This window comes from Dermochelys coriacea, chromosome 5 (genome assembly GCF_009764565.3).
Source record: "Dermochelys coriacea isolate rDerCor1 chromosome 5, rDerCor1.pri.v4, whole genome shotgun sequence".
Lineage (NCBI taxonomy): Eukaryota > Metazoa > Chordata > Testudines > Dermochelyidae > Dermochelys > Dermochelys coriacea.
In genome coordinates this window covers 73122757-73147920 of record NC_050072.1, presented here as the reverse complement: position 1 = coordinate 73147920, position 25164 = coordinate 73122757, and the positions used below count along the sequence as shown (strand labels likewise).

The window sequence follows — 25164 nt, the reverse complement described above, 5'->3', positions numbered from 1 at the left end:
GCTTTAAAACATCTTGGTTCATAATAAACTCAACTTCTTCCACACCTCACTAAGAAGAATTCAATATATTTACTAAATTAGTTTTACTTTCTGTATAATATACTTCATTTTTAAAATGTGTTTTTCCACTCACTGTAGTATTTACATTGAATTTGGTCAAATAGTATTTTTACTAAGATCATCTACTCTATATACAAGGGCTAATGATTTAAAGACATCACAAAGCTAAAACTGAAACAATTTTATTCCAGAAATTCCTTATTTCTAATTTCAAAACACTAAACAGTTAAATGCACAATATGAAACTATGGTCATTGTTAGTAAAATTTAACAAGGGAAAACGTAATTACAATGATGTACAGTAGAATCTAATTGCAGGTGATCTCAAACCAAGTGTGTCAAATCTATACACGAAAAACTTAAGTTAAAGAATAAAAATCCATGCAGAATATCTTAGTTCATGTAATATACCAATGTTCCCACAGAAAAAACAGAAGGATTTTCTTATTTCACTCTCTTTTCCCTGATGTTAAGGCCACTCATGATTTTTTTTTCTCTTGTGAGTGTTTTAAAGTCTAGAACTCCAGTCTTTTCCAAAGTTTAAGATTACATATCTTCCCTAAACAATAATGAGTGTTAAAAGGGAAAGTATGCTATCTATTCTACTTAAAGTTCAGTGAAAGATATCACTGAACTGCTAGCCTTCTATCTTCCCCATCAAAGCAGTGCAGGAACTTCATGTATATCCTAAAAAGTCTAGTAACACAGTATGGGTCCCTATGTACATGTACAACAATACAAAAGCTACGTGCAGGTCAGAGAAGAGAGCAATTGGAAAATTAGGTCTCCAACAAAAGATGCTACTTGCTAGAACCCAAGGTTTTTGCCTTTTGCTTCAGCCTTTGAAAAAGCTTATTGACTTGCTGTACAGATGAGAAATAAGAAACAATGAGGGAAGTATCCATTTTATGAAGAAGGAATTATGGGTACACACATTAAAAAGATAGTGGGGACTGGAAACTCGCTCTGAAACAACCTTCCTTCTCTTTCCATTCATACTGTAAATTTAAATGCAATTTTTATTTAACTATCAGGTGCACCGTCTGCCCCCATCAGTTGTCAGCATATATCCTGCTCTATCCCAATAATAAAAGTAGCCTTGAGCATCTAAGTTGAGAAATCTTCAACAATTACATCTGGAAAATACTGTTCTCAAGAACTAAACCATAAAATGTGAAATTCTAAGACTAAATTAACATTACACTGGTTGCTCCCAAACCTTCTGCAGCATTGGGCTGCTCTGAAAGGAAAGGGTCTATTTAACTGCCTACTGTTCTATTTAAAACCCACCAGCAACTTCAGCCTGCTCCATTGTTGTCAACTTAATATTTAAAGTTTCAAAATTGTTTAGATATAAATTGCACACTGAATGTCACACAAATAAAACATACATCATTTTTCATTCAGTCAAAACCACACTAGCAAAATGCTGTTATCACACTTATTACTGTGAGCTTACTGAAACCCTGCTCCATTTTATTTTTATTATGCCAACTTTAGAGAAATGGTATCAATTCCATCAGCCCATTTCACTACATGGCTTTTCCCCCTTCTATTTGTGTAGGTGCTGAGCAGCGCTGGTTCTAGTGGTTATAAAACAGATGTGTCTCAGCAGCCAGAACTGTAAAATTCAAGGAGAAAAAGATTAAGAAAATTAAAACAAATCTATACTTTCTCCAACAAAATTCATCAGCAGCTATTTTCTCTGATAGTTATCATTAAAACTGGTGAAAACACATAGTATAAAGACCAGGAAAAGTTTACTGATGATCTACCACAAGAAAAATATAACTTTACATGTCAATATAATACCTCAAGCTGTTACTGTATATTGTCAATCAATCAGTAGTGTTTTTCTCTCCTAAAGGAATACGATCCCAAAGCTGTAGCAACTGTTCTCCAATCTGTGGCTCCAATTCCTGCAGTCCAGAAGAAAGAAAACTTAATGACACATTTAATGCTAAGAGGCATGTTATAGGATGACCCCAGCACAAAGAAGCCAATTACAGCAATGGAGATAAAGACAAAACAAACAGCGTTTGGTTTTTGTTTTGTTTGAAAGAGCGAATCCCATTTGCTGTTGATACATACTAGGTACAATCAGATACAGGTGTTCAACAAATTATATTACAGAAATCATTACGTTAGATACTCAAAAATTATGGTGATAAGTGTGGTATAATAGAAAAGTTGAGCATACAACCTAGCCTGGCTCAGCCAAAAAAGCAAAGGTAAAATGGTAAAGTGTCCATTGGCTATATTTTCAAAATTTTGAGATAAAACTATTCAAACTGTTTATACGTTTCCTCCATGACTTTTCCTAGAATAGTTGTCAGGGTTCTTTCCTGGTAGACCTGCCACAGAACTCTAACACAACGTTAGTATATACAAAAGAACACCCTAAGCACAATTAAAAAAAAAAAAAGAACACAGATGTAAAGAGTTAGAGTACTTATGCTCCACTCCGTTCAAGAACAGTTCAGTTGAGTGGAAAGTGGGGCATACGGATTTGGTTACAGTTCACTAATTTGTGCTACCAGACTCCAGTGCAAGTCAGGGTTGCAAAGAAGCAACCCTCATTTAGGACACTGGCATAAGGATTTGTAGAGGATTGGACACAGTAGAGCTCCATTCTGTCACATTCCTTCCCCTCCCCATCCCATCCCGATGACATAATTCACCCTCAGAACTAGGGGTAGCTGAGCACAGGAGGTAGCAAAGTTGCCTCCACAAGTCTTCTGTTGGCGAGTTTCCCTGCACAGGGAGAATTCTCCACAAGCTATCTCAAGTCCATATCTCGCTTACGGACACAAAAACATCTTTGGGCTGAGACAAAAGTTCAGGATCTCTCAATCCTGTTTACTGCCTGTATTGCTATGTGGACCCTAGAAGCATCCCATATGCGTTGTAAAAACCTGAGCATAAAGTGGTTTGACTTCACATCAGATGTGACAGACTTGCAAAGATCTGGCTTTCCTTCAATTGCTCATTATATTCAAAAGCAGCATTGCATGCCCTTTGGCCATATTGTCAGGATGGACAAAAACACCCCAGCATACTATGCTCTCAAATCCTCCATCAAGTCGTGAAGGGGTGCATGCCTTGATACTGCCCATGGAGCCATCCCAGAGATTCATGGATTCACAGGATTGAGACAGATCTGGAAACTTCACTACATGATGCCTGGGGAGATGCCATCAACTGCAGTCACTCTGGCTGGTAAAATGGTGCCCAGCAGACTACGCGTGTTTGATACCTCTAGTCGCTTGTGGCCTCAGTCTGGAGAACTGGGCCCAGAGAGAAGCAAACCCCACCCACCAACTCTCTCTCTCAAGATAGTGATACAGTCTCCTAAAACTATACAAAAAACTCAAGGTCTCAGCTTTGAATCTTTTTGGGTGAGAGGGACTTTAACTATCATTGCTGACAAATCTGAATATGGCTGGAAATGCATCTCAAGTTGTGGTCCTCTTAAATACTATGAAAAGCAAGTTAGTTTCCAATTAAATGAGGTTCTCTTGGACATGAGAAAACCTACTGTGTTCTTTTCAAATTAAACAAAAAGCTGGCTGATTTGATGAGCCTATTTACTCTGTATAAAAACAAACAACCCCAATTCAGAACAAGCTTCAACCAAGCAGCACAGAAAGGCAAGGCAAAACAGTGCAGGAGAAGGAGTAATTCCAGGGGATTTCTGACTATCATCTTAGCAATAGAGTGCGGGTGAACAACACAAAACCATTCTCTCTTTAGGACAGATGAGTTTCTAGAGCATAACAACCTAAATATATTTAGGTTCTAGAAACTCATCTGTCCTAAAGAGAGAATGGTTTTGTGTTGTTCACCCGCACTCTATTGCTAAGATGATAGTCAGAAATCCCCTGGAATTACTCCTTCTCCTGCACTGTTTTGCCTTGCCTTTCTGTGCTGCTTGGTTGAAGCTTGTTACATATATTTAAAGTAAACTGCCATGTAGATACTACAACTGGCACAAATTTACAGACTTTCGGAGGGCAGCATTATATGACAATTTTAATGTACTATATATCTGGATAAAGTCACAGCTAATCAATTTCTAAAAAAAAAAAAAGAAAAAAAAAAATCAGAGGTGCTAAAAATTCTCTCCAAGTCCATTCCCACAGTTCATGATGTAATCAAACTACCTGCCAATTCCTTTTTGACATTAACATTGTTTAAAATATTATAGTCAAGCATGTAACAGAAAGTGTTCAAAAGACCTATATTCTATGATTTCCTTCCCTTTCATAAATATTCAGTAAAAAGTACATTTATATTCCATTTCAAGCAAAAAGATACACTGACTTGATTGGTTTAGAGACATTTCTTTTAACAAAAAAAAACAAAAAAACAGAGGTTTTACAGCATGCATCATTCACTGTGAAATGGTGTTCTCTATAGTTTTTAAATACATGGATTAAACACATTGGGAATGATAAATTAGTATTGCATCTGCAATACCATGTCTTCTGCTCTATACTGAAGATTTCAACCTTCTTTTGAAGAGATGCTCCTCCGTCTTACCTAGCAAAGGCTTTAGTAAATTAGTGGTAACACAACCCAGCATGCCAATAATCTGAATTGAAGTTTACCAGATAGGAAAGATAAGAGTGAGCAGAAGCTTAAAAATCATAAAAGAAAAAAAAAACATGCATTAAGATTATTATATAAAATGGAGAGTAATGAAACCACAAAAATCACCCCAGCAATATCCTTTTAAATACACTATATATTCAAGACTGAGCAGTATAAACATATTTCAAATGAAAATAAATGCTACCTGGCCATCCCTGCTTATTTGTACTTTCTTATTATCATTCCAAGGGTTGAGTAAGTGGTGTGCAAACTGAAAGGGAAGACTTTCTTTCCGGATCCACTCCACCTTAAACACTCCTCCCAAGCCTGTAGAGCCCCAGTCCTGACTTTTCTCACGTCCTATTTCTGAAGACATTCTAGCAAAACCCTGTGGGAAAATTTAAAATAAAACATATATTTAATTGAAAGACATAAAGCTAATCAGATTGTATATAATCAAATATCCTTCCATCTTGGAATAAAATAATCATTTGTATTACACTGACATTCCTGAATTAAAGGTACAAAGTACTTCACTCAAACATCAATCCTTCACCTCACCCCCATGAGGCGCACAAGTATATTTTACTCCTTTTCCAGATGAGAAACAGAGGTATAGAAAAGTTAAGTAGAGGAATGAAATTTTTCCATATGCAATTCATGTCCCTTGGTGCATATGAATGGGATTTTTGGATCGAAAATCACCAGTTTGTATACTGGGGTATTAGAATTTTCATATTTAATGAAGCTGAACAACAACTCAATGTACTTGAACACCTCATCCGGCACTATTTTTCTTTCCTTGTTCAAAGACAGAAATAATCAACAAGATATATAAATATATTAAAAGTATTTAATGATCTTCAAAAGTATAAAAAAATCTAGTTACAAAAATCTGTTCCATGTACTGGAATGCAATTAGACCAAAACATGCAAAACAGAGCAAATTTAAAATTAGAAGGAATACTTGTTCAGCAGAGACTAGTTTTTGTGATCCATCTTGAAAATTTCAATGGTGACAACTAAAACTAATTTCAATTTCACTTCAGTTTTTTCACCTAAATGCCTGATGTAATATATTAAACAGGGAGTCTAATACTGATGTGGATTTTTTTTCCCCAAGGTCTTGATAATTTAAACAAGAAAAATACTGACTAAAATTTTATTATCTTGTATATTGAAATGCAAACAAAGTCAAAAGTATAGTAAAGCAAAGTACATGGCAATAATATTTTAATTTTCCAATCTATTTATGTTTATATCTATAACATCTGATCAATGAACTAAAAATCAGTTGTCTAGGTGCAAGTGATCACGACCTAATTACATTTCTAATTTACAAACAAAACACAGTCCCCGAGCAAGAAGCTCAATCTATATAGTTTATCCAAGAGAAGATTAAAATGTTACTTCGTCATGGTCTACAAGTACCTGCATGCGGCCATTTCTGATCACAAGAGGCTCTAATCTAGCAAAGACATAAGATCCAATAACTACAAGGTGAAGCTAGACAAATTCAGACTAGAAATAAGGCACAAGCTTTTAAGATCCATGTTAATTAATAACTGGAACAACTAGAGATGTGGTGGATTCTTCATCACTGGAAGTCTTTAAAACAGCCCCATGACTGTTAGAAAAGGTTGCCATAAGATCACAAATGTACATTATTACATGTATTTTTAGCAGTCAGAGAAAGAAAAGAATGAGGATACCCTTAATTATTTCCCCCCCCCTTTTTTTTGTTTTTAATTCCAGAGAACTCATGGAGGACACAAACATTACTCTGACTAAGACTTAACTGCATCCAGAGCGCCTCGGCTTTTCATTGACTTTCCTGCATTAGTTAGGGAGACCCCAGAGGGATATGAAATGTTCTTTCTCCATCACTACTTATTAAAACTGTTGTAAAGATTTCAAATCATAAGCAAAACTCCCATTCTGTGCATGGTAATTTGTTGCACTGATATGAGACCACCAGAATGAGCTAATTTTAAATGTTAATTTAAGACTCACCTGAAAATGTCCTGATCCTTGAACTGAAAATACCAAGTAAACCATGCTGCTTTCCCAAAAGGCTCTATTTAGTTTTCGCTCATTACTTGGAGTTGTAGACCAGATACCTTTTTGTTGAGAAATATCAAGGTTTCTCAAGTTGCTGCTCTTCATAATGAAGTATCGAATTGGCATATTTGGTCTCGGTGAAGGAGACTTGGATCCCTGCAAAAATGAAGCAAATTGCGTTTCTAGTATTTGAACAAAGCAAAAATCCCCTGCTTAGCCATCTTTTCACTAAGTTCTAGCAGAACTATAGTCTTGCAGAAAGAGGAATTTCTTACTACACCAGTGAAAACAGGATAGGTTTGTTTCCCATCCTGTAAAAATCAAGGAGGACACCAAGCATAAGTAACACCTGTAATTCCTTCATCCACAGACTCTGTTCAGCTGACAGCCTCCAAAGCAGAAATTTCAAGTGGTAATTAACTAACTTTCAATTTTAACAAGCAAGGACAAGAAACAACAACTGAAACTAGCTAACTGACTAATAGCAATTGACGGACAGATGTTGGTACAAGTCTGCAGACAGACACGGCCATGTAAGAAATTTCCATTTCTGCAGATCAATTGCCACCAACTCAGATTACGAGAAATGAGTAACATTATCCAAAATAATAAGGAGAAGAAGAAATTGATAATAGCCAAACATCCCATTTGAGACTAACAAATTAATTTTGGCATATTTTCCAAAGCTATTAATTTAGGGAACAGTATAACTAGGAGAATAGTTCATAGAAGGATAGCCCTAAGCACTCTGCAGCAATTAGAAGTTGACAGCCCTTTTGGTAAAGCCGGCTACAGTTTATGATAGGATTAAGGTAAATTATTAATGTCCTTGTCACATCCAGGAAATGCAAAGTTTTTCCCCCTCTGTATTATAGGGTTAGGGGGAAAAAAAAAAATCAAGAGATCAAGAGTCAAAGAATCAATTAAACCTGCTAGAGACAGAAGAACTGGGGGGGAAGATAGACAGATTGTTATAAAAAAGGAGCAAACAGAGCAGATCCAGACATATCAGCCTCCTGCACTAACCTATTTACTGAAATGCAAGAAGCAGACTGATCAGTATCTATGGAAATACTGTGAGAAAGGGGAAGAGAGACAATGACTGAAGGCATACTATACTCCCTACGTATGTGAGTGGAACTGAACTCAACCAGTCCACTGAAATATTTCTTCTTGTGGAGTGCATATAGCTATCACAATGAAGCTACAAGACATAATGCAAGTGCCACAAAATTCAAATGAGAACCAGAGAGTGTGGCCCTGATACACACTATTAAAGGAAGTGGTGGGGAACAGACTCTCAAATAAAAGCCACAGTAGCAGGAGAAGTCCAGGTGCTAAATCTCAGTCTATTAAGAAATTGCATACCAACTTCATTGGCGATCACGGCAATCTGATACTTTTTCTAAAAATATCGGCTAGAAAAGTTATGAAAAAATACTTTCACCTGACAAGCAAAAGATTTGAGTGGACTTATGAAATAGTGGCTAAATTCTGATTTAGGAACATTTTTGCAGTTAAGAAGTTTGCACTTTTCAGATACATTAAACAGATACTGAAGAATACGGTATAATTGTAGGTGAAAAGCCCTATCTCCTATAACAGTAAGGGATATGAACATGAAGGAAGACAAAATGGAAGAGACCCAAGGAAAGGGAAGAATGAGTAAGAGGTATTCAATGTAGCAAAAGAAAATTTCAGTTAAGACATACAGTTGTACAATTGCTGATCAATTTACAGTCCAAAAATGTTAATGCTCAGCTGTGAACTAGAATGCAAGATTATTCCTTATGAAAATGGTAGCTGAATTCTCCTAATGTATTTTATATGGCTTTCAAATTATGTCAAGCACTATATTAGTCGAGGGATAGTATACCCATCATCCCAATTTGAGTGATTAGACACCTCTTTTTAGATCCCTGCCCTTCTATGCATGCTTGGTACCTAAAGGTAATCTCAGATTCAGACAATTTACTATCAAGGCAGATTATAGATGCACACTAGTATACCTCCATAGTAAAGCTGCACCAAAATTTTCCCATTAAAGGGACCTTTTTACATTAGAAAGATGAAAAGGCCTATTAAGTCATGCTACTAATTAATTTGATAATCTGATTGCTAAATAATTAAGCACATAGCATTTAAAGATTTTCATACATTATTCTAAAACCGTAAGGATAAAGCAAGGTGAATTTAATTCGGTCGTAATGTATACGTGTAAATAAGAAAGATACATATTCTTGCACATATATGTAGCAACATGCTCTGTATGCTGCATGCCAAAAGCTTTCCAATTCATCACTATATCAAGAATTCCTCTGATAATAAATTTTGTTGTGTTCAAATCATAGTACTAAGGGTATTATTGTAGAGTGTAAACTCTTAGGGGCATGAACTCCTTTACATTTGTATAGCACTTTATACATTGGGACCAGGATCCTCGATTAGGGTCCACTGTTCTTTTTACCTCTGAAAAATGTCAGCAAGATTACTTCAGATATTCTATAGTTGAACACTTATGAATAAGATGATCCTTTACCTTTCCAGATGATGGCGGAGAAGGACTGGCACATGGGCTGGGATAACTACTACTGTCTGTGGATTTCACAGATGACTGATCTGACCTGTCATCTGAACTTCGTTTAGAATGCAAGATACCCCTTTCTTTGTATTTCTGTGGCGGGTGAAATGCTGGAGATGTAGATTTCATTAGGACTCTGAGGGAGGATAGGTGAAGATATAAAACTGTTAAACATAACAAAATGGTTGGTACAAACAGCAATCATAGCAAAAAAAAAAAAAATTTAAAGCTTCACCTAAAGCTTCAAGAGTCTTCAGAATGACTGCATGCATTACATTACATTACAACAGGTTAAACAATTTTCAGTTAACTTTAAATACCAGTTATTTGTTTTTGGAGGATGGGGCTTCTGTTCCTTCTTTCCAGAGACAAACTTGGTGGAGAGGGTGCACTGGCAGCAAGCTGCCCCCTCAGAGAATAGACATATTTGGAAATATATAGTATTCTGTCATACCCACTCATGCTTCTTAGGACAGCAAGATCTTTCAGTTAATTCATATGTACAGCTCTGCTAGGTGCCTAACAAAAACTGTCGTACCACACAGCAGAGTTAGGTGTTTTATTATTGAAGTTTACATTTCTCTTAGTATTAGACTTGCACTTAGTAGACACTAAACCTCAGACCAACTATTTGTAAAAAGGCCTTTGAAAAGAAAAGTGCTTGTTTCTACACAAAAATGCATCCGATGAAGTGAGCTGTAGCTCACGAAAGCTTATGCTCTAATAAATTTGTTAGTCTCTAAGGTGCCTCAAGTACTCCTTTTCTTTTTGTTTCTACACAATAGACCTATGCCTAGCATCGTGATCCATAGGCATCATGCAAGGTTTAAACAACTGTATGACAAATTTGAAATTTACCATGGTATAATTAAAAACATTGGTTTCTATCCATATCTTTGTAGAATCCTCTAAAGGAATGGAACCTACAGAACAGCTGTAAACCTACCAACACAACAATAAGAATTTACTTCATATCTAGTTCAGGCATGACTTTGATTTCAATCTGGTCACCTTTGTATTGTAAAAATAGTTATTGGTCTATTTTCTCCACCATGCTCCCTGAAATATAACCTGAAAGAATTCAAGGTACCTTGGAAATACATAAATAAAATTAAGTAACATTTTCTTCAAAGTATAAAAATGATTACGCCAGTAAATTTGATACCTTGCTCCTGTCTCAACAGGGCATGGCTTTTCATAGTGCCATTTATGAGTAGATTGGAGGAAAGAGATAAATGAAAAAGTGGGGACTGAAGAATTAAAATGGAATAGAAAAAGTGTGAGGAGGAGAAAAAGGTGAGTAGGCACAGGTGGAATAAAAGTGAGACCCGCACAGAATGACCAATTTTCACTTTGAGAGTAGTCGCCTGTGAAAAGTGAAATTTTCTGTTGAATACACATATTTGAACCAGATTTGCTTTTCACAGTTTGTCCCATTGAAAACTGTACTATTTCACTCTACTCAACAATCACTGTCATGATTTTGCCACAAACAGAAATACAGGTAGCACTTTTCCACCTAAAAAAATTACCACTAATTGTCTCTGGAAGGTTTCTACCAACTTACTTTTCAGCATTAGAAGAGTCATCAGAGAATTCTGTTTCTGCTGAGCTTTTCCTACTGCTATTTGATCTCCAAGAAGATGCTAAGGGAAGTTCTTCAGAAGACATAGGTCTTGGTCTTTGCCCAATTCCTGAAGGTTGCTGTAAGCCTGCAGACTGCTCTTCAGTACTTAAAACAGCGATGATTGCTCTTATAGTTGCTTCATCAACTTGAGACCAAGGTTTAGAAGGAGCTCGCATGCGGCGCAGAAATAAACTATGCCATTTCTGTCTGAGTTGCAGCAGCAGACTGGCAGCCTGTAATGAATTTCACCTCTGTTAAAAAAGGACTGATTGTAGATAGAGGGCCCCCGCCCCCACAATATACTAAGCGGCAATATGTGACATTCTAGACAGAAAAATGTCCAAAATGTGGCATACATAATTTCTGAGTAAAACTGAAAATCAGTTTTAAAACTACTATCTTATCACATTGTTGGGGACACCGGGCATGGTCACTAGGTAACTCAAGGGGATGGAAGACCATGAGTGTCAATGAAGCCCCCTTGCTCTAGGCTCAGATGGCCCCCCCTTCCCTTTTCTGCCCGGAGATACTCACAGCGGTCACGCTGAGAAGTTTGCAACAGTGTATTGCAGGTGCAGACTGGCTGGAGCAAGATTAGGTCAAGCAGGACAGGAATGTTAGTGCTGAACAAATAACTTCATATATGGGGGAATAGATGATAAGAGGAAAAAGGGGAACTGGCTGGTATACCGGATTGGCTATATGGATACTTAGGGCAGCTTGCTATTGGATAAGTATGCTAAAGAATGAATGTATAAAATATGTGTAACTGCTTGCACTGGTGTGCAGGATTTGAGATTGTCGTCTCCCTGTACCACTTGAAGCTTCAAATAAACTTTTCTACTTCTCCACTCCGTTGTGATTATTGAGCAACGCACACCAGGCAATGAATCCAGCTGTTGCCTGCCTCAGGCATTTTGTGCCAGCAACAACATTGTCTTGTTTTCTGCATACACTTCTCAAACTTTTTTCTGAAATAATTTTAAAGCCACTTTTATGTTGCTTCTCCATCTAATCTTTCCCATGAGTTTGCTTGTGAAATTCTATTTCCTAACTTTTCTTTTTATTTTAAAAATAACATTTATTGTTTTTATATAAAATATAAATATAACAAAACAGAACTTTTCCTGAGTTTTCCTTATTCAGATTTCTCAGCCGTCTCTAATTTTTTATTTAGAACCTATTTTTCATTTGTTCACTTGTTTTTCTTTTACCTTATGCCAGAGGTGGGCAAACTACAGCCCACGGGCCACATCTGGCCCACGGACCCTCCTACCTGATCCCTGAGCTCCCAGCCCAGGAGGCTAGCACCCAGGACCTCCCCTGTTGTTCCCACTCCCCTGCAGCCTCAACTCACTGCGCTGCTGGCGCAATGCTCTGGGTGGCGAGGCTGAGAGCTCTTGCCAGGGAGCGCAGCTGCAGAGCCGCGGTCTGACCCAGTGCTCTGTGCTGCGCGGTGGCATGGCTCGCTCCAGCCAGGCGGCATGGCTTCCTGTCCTGGTGCTCTGTGCAGCGTGACTGTAGCGCCGCCAGCCACCGGAGCTCCAGGCAGCATCGTAAGGGGGCAGGGAGTGGGGGGGGGGTTGGATAGAGGGCAGGGGAATTCGGGGTGGTAGTCAGGGGACGGGGATGTGAATAGGGGACGGGGCAGTCAGAGGGTGGGGAACAGGTGAGTTGAATGGGGGCAGGAATCCCAAGGGGGCAGTCAGGAAGGAGAGTGGGGGTTGGATGGGTCAGCGGGGGGCAGTCAGGGGCAGGGAGTCTGGGGGCGGTCAGGGAAGGGTGGATGAGGCAGGGGTTTGGGGGGGGGCATCAGGGGGCAAGAAGCAGGAGGGGTGTTGGATAGGGGGTGGGGGCCACGGCCAGGCCATGCCTGGCTGACTAGGGAGTCACAGCCTTCCCCTAACTGGCCCTCCATACTATTTCGGAAACCCGATGTGGCCCTCGGACCTAAAAGTTTGCCCGCCCCTGCCTTATGCCTTTTCTCTGTTAATTCTCTTTCCAAATACATGCACTCTTCTGTCACAGTTGGATAAAAAAAAAAAAAGTCTTAACTGAATGCCTTCCCTTAAAATAGATTTCAGCTAAAATGGATGGTTTAAGTAACAGCTCAGTGTGGACATTATGTGAACTAGTCAAAGCCTTCCTAGCTCACTTTAAAAAAGCATTCTGCAGATCTCTACATTTGTCTGTATTGGGTCAGATAGGTTTTGCCTAGTAGCCCACGCTCCTCATCCTATTTTAGGCCGAATACAGTTTTAAGAGGGGGCATTAAGCTAAAATGCCTGTCTCATTAGTGTATTTTCACCTGCTACTTAAAAGGAAAGAGATTGTTTGCTCTCCCCCCAAAACTCTGTATCTAAGCATTTCCTATTTTTCCTTCCAACCATCTCTGCCTTTCCTTCTCCTGCCAACTCCAGATTGCACCCCAACATCTCCTCCCTACAGAACTGATGCCCAGCTTTGCCCAACTGATGCCCAGTCAGATTCTTTCCCAACCCAGATTCATTCAAGATTGGCCACTTCCCAATTACTATCATTATCATTACCACTCATTCCCTACCTCCCTCAAGATTTGCACTCTCTAGATTCACCCATGAGTTCTCATATTTGGCTCTCTCCGCTTGTCCTCTTCAACTCCAGAAGTGTTCACTTTGCCCCCAGCTTGCTCTAGCCTCTGCTACTCCTTTCCTCAGACTACCTAACCGGATTCTGCTGTGCAGCACCACCTAAGGAAGCGGAAGCAGCATAGCGTTGATGAGTTGGTGCTCAACAAGATTCACTTAATGGCTGCGTGCAGTTAAAACAGGAAAATACAAAAGGTAGCTTCCCTTATGGAAATGTAGGAGCTGCCAGAAGAAAAAAGTTAAGACCTGTGCATCTCGATAATGTTTGATGGACCCCCACAAACAGATGCTGCATAAGGGGAGACATTTATTTACTGAACAAGTTTTAAGGGAATTCTCCAAATGGAAGACTCACTGACTTGTTTCTTATTTGGTCCCCAAGCAAACTCTGATGCATACATTTAACAGTGGTGTTATTTTTACAATGGTTTCTGGTGTAAAGGAGATGGCAAACAGATTTAGAAAAGTGACACTCAAACTGGAAGCAAATATAACCCCCCCCACGCCAAAATCCCAGATTTTTTTCATTCATTCATACTTTCCAGTGTTTCTGTATTCCATTTATAATATATTCTCCCTTACCATCTTACTTTTCAGTGATCTGTATAGTTATAAGCCCGTTTACAACATGAGGTTCTAATCCTACATTTGATAATGCACATCCTTGTACCTATTAGGTTCCAAGAGACTTAAGACTTCAATGGGACTCATACATACAGGTATCTGCATTAATGGATCTCAGTCCAGCATAAGGACATTAATTTGTTCCAATAGGAGAAATGCATTACATTTATTACTTCAGTTCTTGATTAATTCAAGAGAAGGCAGGTTGCGAAAAAAGCCTTCTGTCTTGTACAAATATATCTGATAATTTGCAAAGACATTAAGAAAAGTTGTGGGCAAATAAGCATATTTATGTCAATATATGATATACCCAGGTCTTGATCACAGTCAGGCTGAATCCTTAAAAAAAAAACAAAAACAAAAAAAACCCTTGTTGCTTATTTCAACCAAGCATTTCTATTTAGGTCTCCTAAGGGTGGGGTGCATGTTTGTGTGTTTTAAAGAAAGATGAGCAATTATTTTCAACAAAATTCTGGAAAACCCAACTATTTTAAATATCATAGTAAAGGGAAGAGATTCAGAAAGCAAACAGTATTTGCTTCTTGAAAAGGGGTAGAATTATTCAGTTAATACATTACCTACCTCAGGATCCAGTTTGAAATGTAGCCATTCATCTAGCTTCAATGCAGCCAGATTAGCAGTTGTTCTGTCTTCCATCTCGCTATCACTACTATCATTAAGAACACCATCCACTAAATTAACATAATTCAAAAAACAAAAGCTAAGTCAGCGTTTTTATTAAATGGTGTACTTGTATTTTAAATATGAAAATTAAATTTCTTTCCCCACTAGTTTTGAACTTTTCTGTTTAACATTTTCTCTTTTTTCCCTAATTGTAATTAAAGTGAATGTTAAAATATAAGTTTTCTGTTTAATTTACTACTATAAAACTTCTCACAAGAGAGTTTGTTAATTTGGAGTATCTACCTCTACTTTTTTATTACTATACCTCTACTTCAGTACTGCTTTTATTCCTCTGGTCCAATGAGGGTCCAATCCTTATGCACCGGACAAAAGGCATTAATTTTTTCTTCCATTTTCTGTTATTCCATTATTTACTCTTTAAATAGTATAGTTCAAAAAAATTCCAGTATGTTTGCTATGAGACCATTAATACATTTTTGGATGGTTGCAAGAGCTATGGTTTTGGCTTTGACCTTGCAATTTACCCAAAGTGCATTAAATATTCCTGTATAAGCAGCACTGAGGTTCCAATATGTCAGAGTATTGTATATTATTTGAAAACTTCTAATTCCAAGTATACTGTACCTCTAAAGGATGAGGGCTCCTGTAAAGCATTACTTGGCAACCGAGCTGGACCACAGAAGAGGGACACAGTGACAGGCGTCACAGCTGAACAGCATCTGATGTTGGCTATCCTGTGTGCTCTAGTCATTTCATCATATATAAGCCAGTCTGTGGGGAGTGCTTGAATTGCTGCAGCTTGACCATTTGCTGGAGGAATCTGTTAGCAAAAGCAAACAAGGCTCTTGTACCATTTATTTGTTAAATAATCAAAACATTCAGGAACAATTTAAAATAAATTGGTTGCAGAGTTGTCACAGTCATAAAAGTGTCACTGACACTGTGATTTTTCCATTAGTCCATGACAACGTGGCACCCGGGATCACAGTACTAATCATGACGGAAGGGTGGCCAGGCCAAACCTGAGCAGCACTGTAACGCCATACACCAGGTTGTAATGGCCACAGCAAGGTGCCAGGCCCAACACTGTGGGATAGGAGTTGCTGCTGCAGGGCCCTCTGGCCCCCACTGCAGGCCACCCATTCCCTAGCGGTAGAACTCCCGCCCATAGCTCATCCACAGACTCGTTAAATGGTACTCCTATGATTTTACACAGCATTTCCTCCCAAACCTGTGACTTTTACTAAATTTACTGTGACTGCTTGAGATATTTTTTTAAAAAATGCCATAACAAATCTGAAGCCCAATAAACTGTTTTATAGTTTAGGATTGTAAAATACACTACAGTAAAAATTAAAATTTATTATAGCTTTATAGCCAAGTTTCTTTAGTTAAAAACAATAATATCCAAAGAAAATCTAGGTTAACGCTTCTAGGCAGAAATCCTAGTTGCTACTGTCAGTCCAAACTCAGTCAACACTACAGGTCAATAAATCTTCAAAACAACTCCATGACATTGCTTGGTAATTTTGTCTCATTCCCCAAGGTAAAGACGATTCTGGTTCCAGTCCAGGTGAAGATGACTAAACATACTGCTTTTAAAAGCTGACTACAACTCATCCAGCCGATTTACAAAAACATTTTCTTTATCTTCCCTATAGTGGTTAATTTCATGCATGCACACACTCTTTTAAAGGAATAAGAACTAAGAGGAGACATTTTTATAACTTTTCACTAACAATGAAATCTATTCTTGCTTGTGGGGTATTCGTTTAGAAAAAGGTTTCAGAGTAGCAGCCGTGTTAGTCTGTATTCGCAAAAAAGAAAAGGAGTACTTGTGGAACCTTAGAGACTAACAAATTTATCTGAGCATAAGCTTTCGTGAGCTACAGCTCACTTCATTGGATGCATTTAGAAATGTTACCTTTTTATACTGAGGCTGGCTAAGAACAGAGGTAGGATGAAACCGCACTCTCTTCTCCTTTGGGCCAGTCAATACGAGGTTCTCTCTATCCACATGCACTAGATTTGGATACATCCCAGCCACTAAAGCACCTTTCACTACAGCCCAATTTTCAGAGTTGGTGTTAACATCTCGAATATCGCCTCCACCTCTGGCTCTAACAAAACCTAAACAGAGGAAAAAAGATTACTGGATGTTTTAAAAATCATACATTTTTAAATTTCCATTTGAGTGAAAACAATGTATTTATGCTTTATTTTATGAAATCCCACACTACTTTTTATAACTTTCATACTAGCTAACATAGTATGTATTATTTCCATATTTAATGCAACAATTTGGTTGAGACCTTTCAAGTTAGTGGGCTTTGATATACTAAAATAAAGTGGCTCTTTATTGCATACAAAATACTGAGAATGAAGACCTTGTACATGTAAGTTATTTAATGGAATAGAAATCCCAATGAAACATCCGACCAGATCCTGGACCATTTTAGCCAAAATAATTTAGAACAGCCCTTAGGTCGCTCCAAGTTACACCACAGAAGCCAGTTCAATCCACCAGTTGGGCCAAGGAGAGGAAAGCCAGCTTAGAGCCATCTTCTCCTTCTTAGGACCTGCACCATTCAAAGCTCAACTGGACTTAAGAATCCAACTAACTCACTGTGTGTTAAACTTGTTTAACCTGAAATGGGCTATGTTGCATAATGCGATGATCAAACGTGGCTTTTGAGTGCCTGTATTAATAAGTATTACACAAATAAGAAGTTAGGATGGCCTTGAATTTTATTTTGTTAAAAATTTGAATAATTCACTTCATAATAAATCTAGTTTGTCCAAAAACGTCTTCTGGGGTTTTTTTTAATTAGTTACCTGATGCTCTGAGCTGACCGAGCAACTGTGTTCTCATTCCTATGATGATTTCCATAGTAGCCTGAGAGAGAAAATTCTTCTCACAGAAGGCTCTCTCCCAGCCATCACTTCGTGCCTTCTGCCATGCCTGAAGGAAAATATTTTTTCAAATGCCTACAAACGTGTTTAAACTCAAATCTTCCATGTGATTTTTTATTGTATTTTATTTGAGTATAGTGCAATGCACTTCAATTGAAGAGAGAAACAAAAGTCTAAAGGCATTAAGCCATCTGGACGTTTTTTCTGTTATCAAGCAAAATTCTCTCAAGTCAAAATAATGCATCTCAAAATTATTACTTTTTGGTAATATATTAAGTGTAATTTAAAATTAGAAATACATCATCAACTACAACATTTAGAGTTGAATTAGGTCAGCAAAATCATGCTTAATAGGTTAAAAAATTTCCTCATATACAAGATTAATAGTGGGTTCAATAGAAGAGTCTACTAGGAAAGTGTCTACAAAGGGACAGTCTAGTAGGAAATACTGAAATCCTTTACAAAGGACTTACAGTCCAGCTATAACTTTAAAGCAGGGGTGGCCAACCTGTGGCTCTGGAGCCACATGCGGCTCTTCAGAAGTTAATATGCGGCTCCTTATATAGGCACTGACTCTGGGGCTGGAGCTACAGACGACAGCTTTCCAATGTGCCAGGGGGTGCTCACTGCTCAACTCCTGGCTCTGCCACAAGCCCTACCCCCACTCCACCTCTTCCCACCCCGTCCCCTGAGCCTGCCATGCCCTCGCTCCTCCCCCTCCGAGCCTCCTGTATGCCACAAAGCAGTTGATTGGGATGTGAGGAGAGGGAGTGGGAGGGGCTGATCGGTGGGGCTGCCAGTGGGCAGGAGGCACTGGGAAACAGGGGGAGAACTGATGTGGGGGCTGCTGATGTATTACTGTGGCTCTTTGGCAATGTACATTAGTAAATTCTGACTCCTTCTCAGGTTTAGGTTGGCCATCACTGCTTTAAAGTGTACCATTACTTTTATACATAAACTAACTATTGCCATCAATACTCCTTCTGTAGATGAAATAATAATACCTGGAATGCCCTGAGAAGCGCCATATGGTCACTAAATGTTCCTGCAGTAAAACGTTTTCTACACAGCATGGCTGCACGTTTTTGTGAGGCCTGTGTAGGTAGGACAAAAGGGTCTCGATATGCAAGAGTGCAAGCAATGGTAAGAATAGGATCCAGGCACTTCAAAACAACAGCACACAACACCATTTTACCAAGGTGTGGCTCTACAGGCAAGTCAGCCAGATGATAACCAAGTTCCGTGAGGTCTTCCCAGGTATCCATGGCATCTATTGTCTGATTTAAAAAAAAAAAAAAAAAAAGGAAAGAGAAGCTAGCAAGTTTAGCATAAAAGTAGGAAGAGCATACCATCCAAGTGACAGGATTAGTAAACTACCATATACTAGCAACATAATCAGACTTAAGTTTGGAATGACTTCTTTATTCCTCCTCCCCCTTCCTTCAGCCAGGATGGTCAAGAAGGCTACAATCTCTAGGAGTGCTGGGAGAGAAGCTGAGCCCTGAGTAGGGGGCAGGGCTTTTCTGACTATAGGTCCTATAAAGGTAGCCAGACAGTCAGGCAGCGGCACAGGAGCTAGCAAACAGAGCAGTTTGAAAGGGGAGTTTGTATTGTGGTGCTTGTTTGGGGTTTGCTTGTGCTGCGGGGGAGGGTGGTCTTTTTGGTGTGGCTTGTGTTTCCCAGATTAACAGGACTTAGGTGGGAAGGCGATGACAGATACAGAGGCAGCTGTGGGAGTGACTCCTGTAGTGGAAGACACATTGAGGATGACTGGATGTGGAAGCTGTGGTATGTACATGATCGTGGAGCGGGGACCTGGTAACAGTTTTTTCTGCATGAAATACCGTCTGATACAGCTGATAGAGGAAAAGATCAGAGGTTTGGAGATGCAGGTGGAAAGTCTGGTTGAGTTTAGAAAGGGGTTTGAGCAAATGATGGAGCAAAGATATGAGGTATCTGAAGGGAAAGGCGCAGACTTACAGATGGAAGCAGGGCTGGGGAATTTTGAGGGGAGACTGGGTAAGGAAAGTGGTCAGTGGAAACATGTGACTAAAAGAACCAGGCAGAGGAAAAGACGGGCTAATGAAGGAGAAATAGAGCTTAGGAACAGGTTTGCAGAGTTGGAAAATGAAGAAGGGGCTCAGCAGGTATTTGTTGAAGGTAGAAGGGTAAGGAAGAAGAGAAGAGAGGCTAGGCCTATAGGAAAAGCGGAAGAGTCAAAGGAGACTACACCAAATATGAGCCCCAGGAGGATACAGGATGGGTTGAAGAGGATTATAAGGGAAAATAGGAATGGAAAGAACTTGCAGCCAGAGGGAACAGGGGAGAGACTGGAGAATAGCACCGTCACCAGGAAAAGGCAAATCTATGTGATAGGGGACTCTTTATTCAGAAGAATAGACAGGCCTGTAACTAGAGCTGATCCTGAGAATAGAAGGGTGTGCTGTCTTCCGGGTGCTAAGATACGGGATGTAGACCTGAGGTTGAAAAGGATCCTAAAGGGAGCGGGAAAGAATCCCCTAATTATCCTTCATGTGGGAACAAATGATACGGCTAGATTCTCGCTGGAAAGTATTAAGGGAGACTATGCTAGGCTGGGGAAGACGCTTAAGGAAATTGAGGCTCAGGTGATCTTTAGCGGGATCCTTCCTGTTCCTAGAGAAGGGCAACAAAGGTGTGACAAGATTATGACCGTCAACAGATGGCTTAGGCAGTGGTGCTATAAGGAGGGCTTTGGGATGTATGGCCACTGGGAGGCATTCACGGACAGAGGACAGTTCTCTCGGCATGGACTTCATCTGAGTAGGGAAGGAAATAGACTTCTAGGATCAAGGCTGGTACAACTGATAAAGAGAGCTTTAAACTAGGAATTTGGGGGAGATGGTTGGGAGATGTCCAGGTAATCTCCACGCCAGATTTTAGCATTGAGAGGGAAGAAGATGAAGTAAGAAAGGATACAGCCGTGGGTAGGAGAATGTATATAAGGAGCGAGGGCAGTGTGGATACTAGTCTAATAGGTTATACTGGTTGTAGAATGACTGTGCCTAATAGGGTACAAAATGTGAGCGAGGCCAAACAGCAAAAATTAAGATGTTTGTACACCAATGCGAGGAGCCTAGGTAACAAAATGGAGGAACTAGAGCTACTGGTGCAGGAAGTGAAACCAGGTATTATAGGGATAACAGAAACATGGTGGAATAGTACTCATGACTGGACTACAGGTATTGAAGGGTATGTGCTGTTTAGGAAAGACAGAAACAAAGGTAAAGGGGGTGGAGTAGCATTGTATATCAATGATGAGGTAGAATGTAAAGAAATAAGAAGCAATGCAATGGATAAGACAGAGTCCGTCTGGGCAAAAATTACATTGGGGAAGATAACTAGTAAACCCTCTCCTACGATAGTGCTTGGGGTGTGCTATAGACCTCCGGGATCTAATTTGGATATGGATAGAGCCCTTTTTAATGTTTTTAATAAAGTAAATACTAATGGAAACTGCGTGATCATGGGAGACTTTAACTTCCCAGATATAGACTGGAGGACCAGTGCTAGTAATAATAATAGGGCTCAGATTTTCCTAGATGCGATAGCTGATGGATTCCTTCATCAAGTAGTTGCTGAACCGACTAGAGGGGATGTCATTTTAGATTTAATTTTGGTGAGTAGCGAGGACCTCATAGAAGAAATGGTTGTAGGGGATAATCTTGGCTCAAGTGATCATGAGCTAATTCAGTTCAAACTGAATGGAAGGATTAACAAAAATAAATCTGCAACTAGAGTTTTTGATTTCAAAAGGGCTGACTTTCAAAAATTAAGGAAATTAGTTAGGGAAGTGGATTGGACTGAAGAACTTATGGATCTAAAGGTAGAGGAGGCCTGGGATTACTTTAAATCAAAGCTGCAGAAGCTATCGGAAGCCTGTATCCCAAGAAAGGGGAAAAAATTCATAGGAAGGAGTTGTAGACCAAGCTGGATGAGCAAGCATCTCAGAGAGGTGATTAAAAAGAAGCAGAAAGCATACAGGGAGTGGAAGATGGGAGGGATCAGCAAGGAAAGCTACCTAATTGAGGTCAGAACATGTAGGGATAAAGTGAGACAGGCTAAAAGTCGAGTAGAGTTGGACCTTGCTAAGGGAATTAAACCAATAGCAAAAGGTTCTATAGCCATATAAATAAGAAGAAAACTAAGAAAGAAGAAGTGGGGCCGCTAAACACTGAGGATGGAGTGGAGGTTAAAGATAATCTAGGCATGGCCCAATATCTAAACAAATACTTTGCCTCAGTCTTTAATAAGGCTAAAGAGGATCTTGGGGATAATGGTAACATGACAAATGGGAATGAGGATAGGGGGGAAAAATATTACCATATCTGAGGTAGAAGCGAAACTCAAACAGCTTAATGGGACTAAATCGGGGGGCCCAGATAATCTTCATCCAAGAATATTAAAGGAATTGGCACCTGAAATTGCAAGCCCATTAGCAAAAATTTTCAATGAATCTGTAAACTCAGGAGTAGTACCGAATGATTGGAGAATTGCTAATATAGTTCCTATTTTTAAGAAAGGAAAAAAAAGTGATCCGGGTAACCACAGGCCAGTTAGTTTGACATCTGTAGTATGCAAGGTCCTGGAAAAAATTTTGAAGGAGAAATTAGTTAAGGACATTGAAGTCAATGGTAAATGGGACAAAATACAACATGGTTTTACAAAAGGTAGATCGTGCCAAACCAACCTAATCTCCTTTTTTGAAAAAGTAACAGATTTTTTAGATAAAGGAAACACAGTGGCTCTAATTTACCTAGATTTCAGTAAGGCGTTTGATACCGTGCCACATGGGGAATTATTAGTTAAATTGGAGAAGATGGGGATCAATATGAACATCAAAAGGTGGATAAGGAATTGGTTAAAGGGGAGACTGCAACGGGTCCTACTGAAAGGCGAACTGTCAGGTTGGAGGGAGGTTACCAGTGGAGTTCCTCAGGGATCGGTTTTGGGACCAATCTTATTTAATCTTTTTATTACTGACCTTGGCACAAAAAGTGGGAGTGTGCTAATCAAGTCTGCAGATGATACAAAGCTGGGAGGTATTGCCAATTCAGAGAAGGATCGGGATATTATACAGGAGGATCTGGATGACCTTGTAAACTGGAGTAATAGTAATAGGATGAAATTTAATAGTGAGAAGTGTAAGGTTATGCATTTAGGGAGTAATAACAAGAATTTTAGTTATAAATTGGGGACGCATCAATTAGAAGTAACAGAAGAGGAGAAGGACCTTGGAGTACTGGTTGATCATAGGATGACTATGAGCTGCCAATGTGATATGGCTGTGAAAAAAGCTAATGCGGTTTTGGGATGCATCAGGAGAGGCATTTCCAGTAGGGATAAGGAGGTTTTAGTACCGTTATACAAAGCACTGGTGAGACCTCACCTAGAATACTGTGTGCAGTTCTGGTCTCCCATGTTTAAAAAAGGATGAATTCAAACGGGAGCAGGTTCACAGAAGGGCTACTAGGATGATCAGAGGAATGGAAAACTTGTCTTATGAAAGGAGACTCAAGGAGCTTGGCTTGTTTAGCCTAATTAAAAGAAGGTTGAGGGGAAATATGATTGCTCTCTATAAATATATCAGAGGGATAAATACAGGAGATGGAGAGGAATTATTTAAGCTCAGCACCAATGTGGACACAAGAACAAATGGGTACAAACTGGCCACCAGGAAGTTGAGACTTGAAATTAGACGAAGGTTTCTAACCATCAGAGGAGTGAAGTTTTGGAATAACCTTCCAAGGGAAGCAGTGGGGGCAAAAGATCTATCTGGTTTTAAGATTCTACTCGATAAGTTTATGGAGGAGATGGTATGATGGGATAATGTGATTTTTCGTAAGTAATTGATCTTTAAATATTCAGGGTAAATAGGACTAAACCCCCTGAGATGGGAATATTAGATGGATGGGATCTGAGTTACCCAGGAAAGAATTTTCTGTACTATCTGGCTGGTGAATCTTGCCCATATGCTCAGGGTTTAGCTGATTGCCATATTTGGGGTCGGGAAGGAATTTTCCTCCAGGGCAGATTGGAGAGGCCCTGGCGGTTTTTCGCCTTCCTCTGTAGCATGGGGCATGGGTCACTTGAGGGAGGATTCTCTGCTCCTTGAAGTCTTTAAACCACGATTTGAGGACTTCAATAGCTCAGACATAGGTGAGGTTTTTCATAGGAGTGGGTGGGTGAGATTCTGTGGCCTGCGCTGTGCAGGAGGTCAGACTAGATGATCAGAATGGTCCCTTCTGACCTTGGTATCTATGAATCTATGAGTAAATAGTGGCAACACACACACACACCCCAAAAAGTGCCAGAGAACAATAAAAAAAAACATGTTACAGCTGACTATTTGTTTATGTCCTTGCTTGCCTGTATAGTATGGATAAAGGCTTTTGGATAAATGATGGTTAAGTCTGGTGAAGAGTAAATGAATCTCTTCCCCTACCCAGAGTATAGTGTTAGCCGGGTCAGCTCAAAGTGAAAGCCTGAAACCACTTAACAAGACGACTTCCATTAAGCCACTATCCAAACAGAGGCTTTATCTGGGACCAGCGTGCCTCTTGAACATAGAAAGTCTCCCACCTACATTAATGTCTGTGCCACCAAGAACAGAAGCAATAAACAAAATATTAATCTATTTCATTTACTTACCTTAAGCATCTGAACAGCATTTCTCACAATTAAGGATGGCGGAGGATCTGGGGCTTTCATCAAAAAGTCAGCAATTGGACAGTTAATTGGTGCTAGCAGTTTTGTGTGCAAACAAAGTTCCTATAAATTAAAAATGGAAAACCATTTAAGAAGACCTCCAAAAAATCAGTTTCTTAAACTGAATATGGACTTTACGTTCAACCTTAAATATACGTAATAGGATACATCATTCAAATCTTAAGAGAAAATCTATAATCAACAAAGCAAATGGTAAAATACTATATCTTCTCCTCCCACAACACAAATCATTAGGCATGGAGTGAATGCAAACTGTGCAAGAAAGCAACTCTGCATCAAAATATTAATTTAGTATTCTATACAATACATAAGCACCTACATTGTGCAAGCAAAACAGGTTAAATTACACACTCAGTTTTGGCCTCTTTATAAGTTTGTTTACAATGGGGCCAGACCAAAAAAATAAGAAATTTAAAGATTTTCATGATCGCTAAAGAATTCTTTAGACTAAAAGATCGTAGTACTGCATATATCTGCATCAAAGATAGAACACTATGTAAACACTAATATAGAGAGGCAATGGACAAAGTGAACAATAAAAAATAAGTTGTCTCTATTTTTCCTTTTTAAATTAAAGAAAAAAAAATTAGCTTAAGTATCACACTCTTACAGCTCATTTATCCATTACACTATCCATGACACAAGTACTAAAATACTTATAAAAA

General features: G+C 39.1%; 1 protein-coding gene across 3 annotated transcripts in view; it reads right to left on the bottom strand.

Annotated features, from left to right (window-relative positions):
- Positions 1 to 226: 226 nt before the first annotated feature.
- YTHDC2 (YTH domain containing 2) overlaps positions 227 to 25164 on the bottom strand; it is a 55210-nt gene continuing 30272 nt past the window's right edge. For 2 of the 3 annotated variants that reach the window (XM_038402403.2, XM_038402405.2), the window contains 12 exons: positions 24422 to 24541; positions 18736 to 19008; positions 17654 to 17780; positions 16743 to 16948; positions 15443 to 15638; positions 14756 to 14865; positions 10863 to 11155; positions 9254 to 9431; positions 6667 to 6870; positions 4859 to 5041; positions 1873 to 1979; positions 227 to 1681 (listed from right to left, as the gene is read on the bottom strand). In XM_038402403.2, coding sequence (XP_038258331.1) covers positions 1899 to 1979; positions 4859 to 5041; positions 6667 to 6870; positions 9254 to 9431; positions 10863 to 11155; positions 14756 to 14865; positions 15443 to 15638; positions 16743 to 16948; positions 17654 to 17780; positions 18736 to 19008; positions 24422 to 24541 — 1971 coding nt within the window. In that variant the 3' untranslated portion in view covers positions 227 to 1681; positions 1873 to 1898. The remainder of the gene's footprint in view (positions 1682 to 1872; positions 1980 to 4858; positions 5042 to 6666; positions 6871 to 9253; positions 9432 to 10862; positions 11156 to 14755; positions 14866 to 15442; positions 15639 to 16742; positions 16949 to 17653; positions 17781 to 18735; positions 19009 to 24421; positions 24542 to 25164) is intronic. The other variant, XM_043514524.1, reaches the window with a different exon arrangement.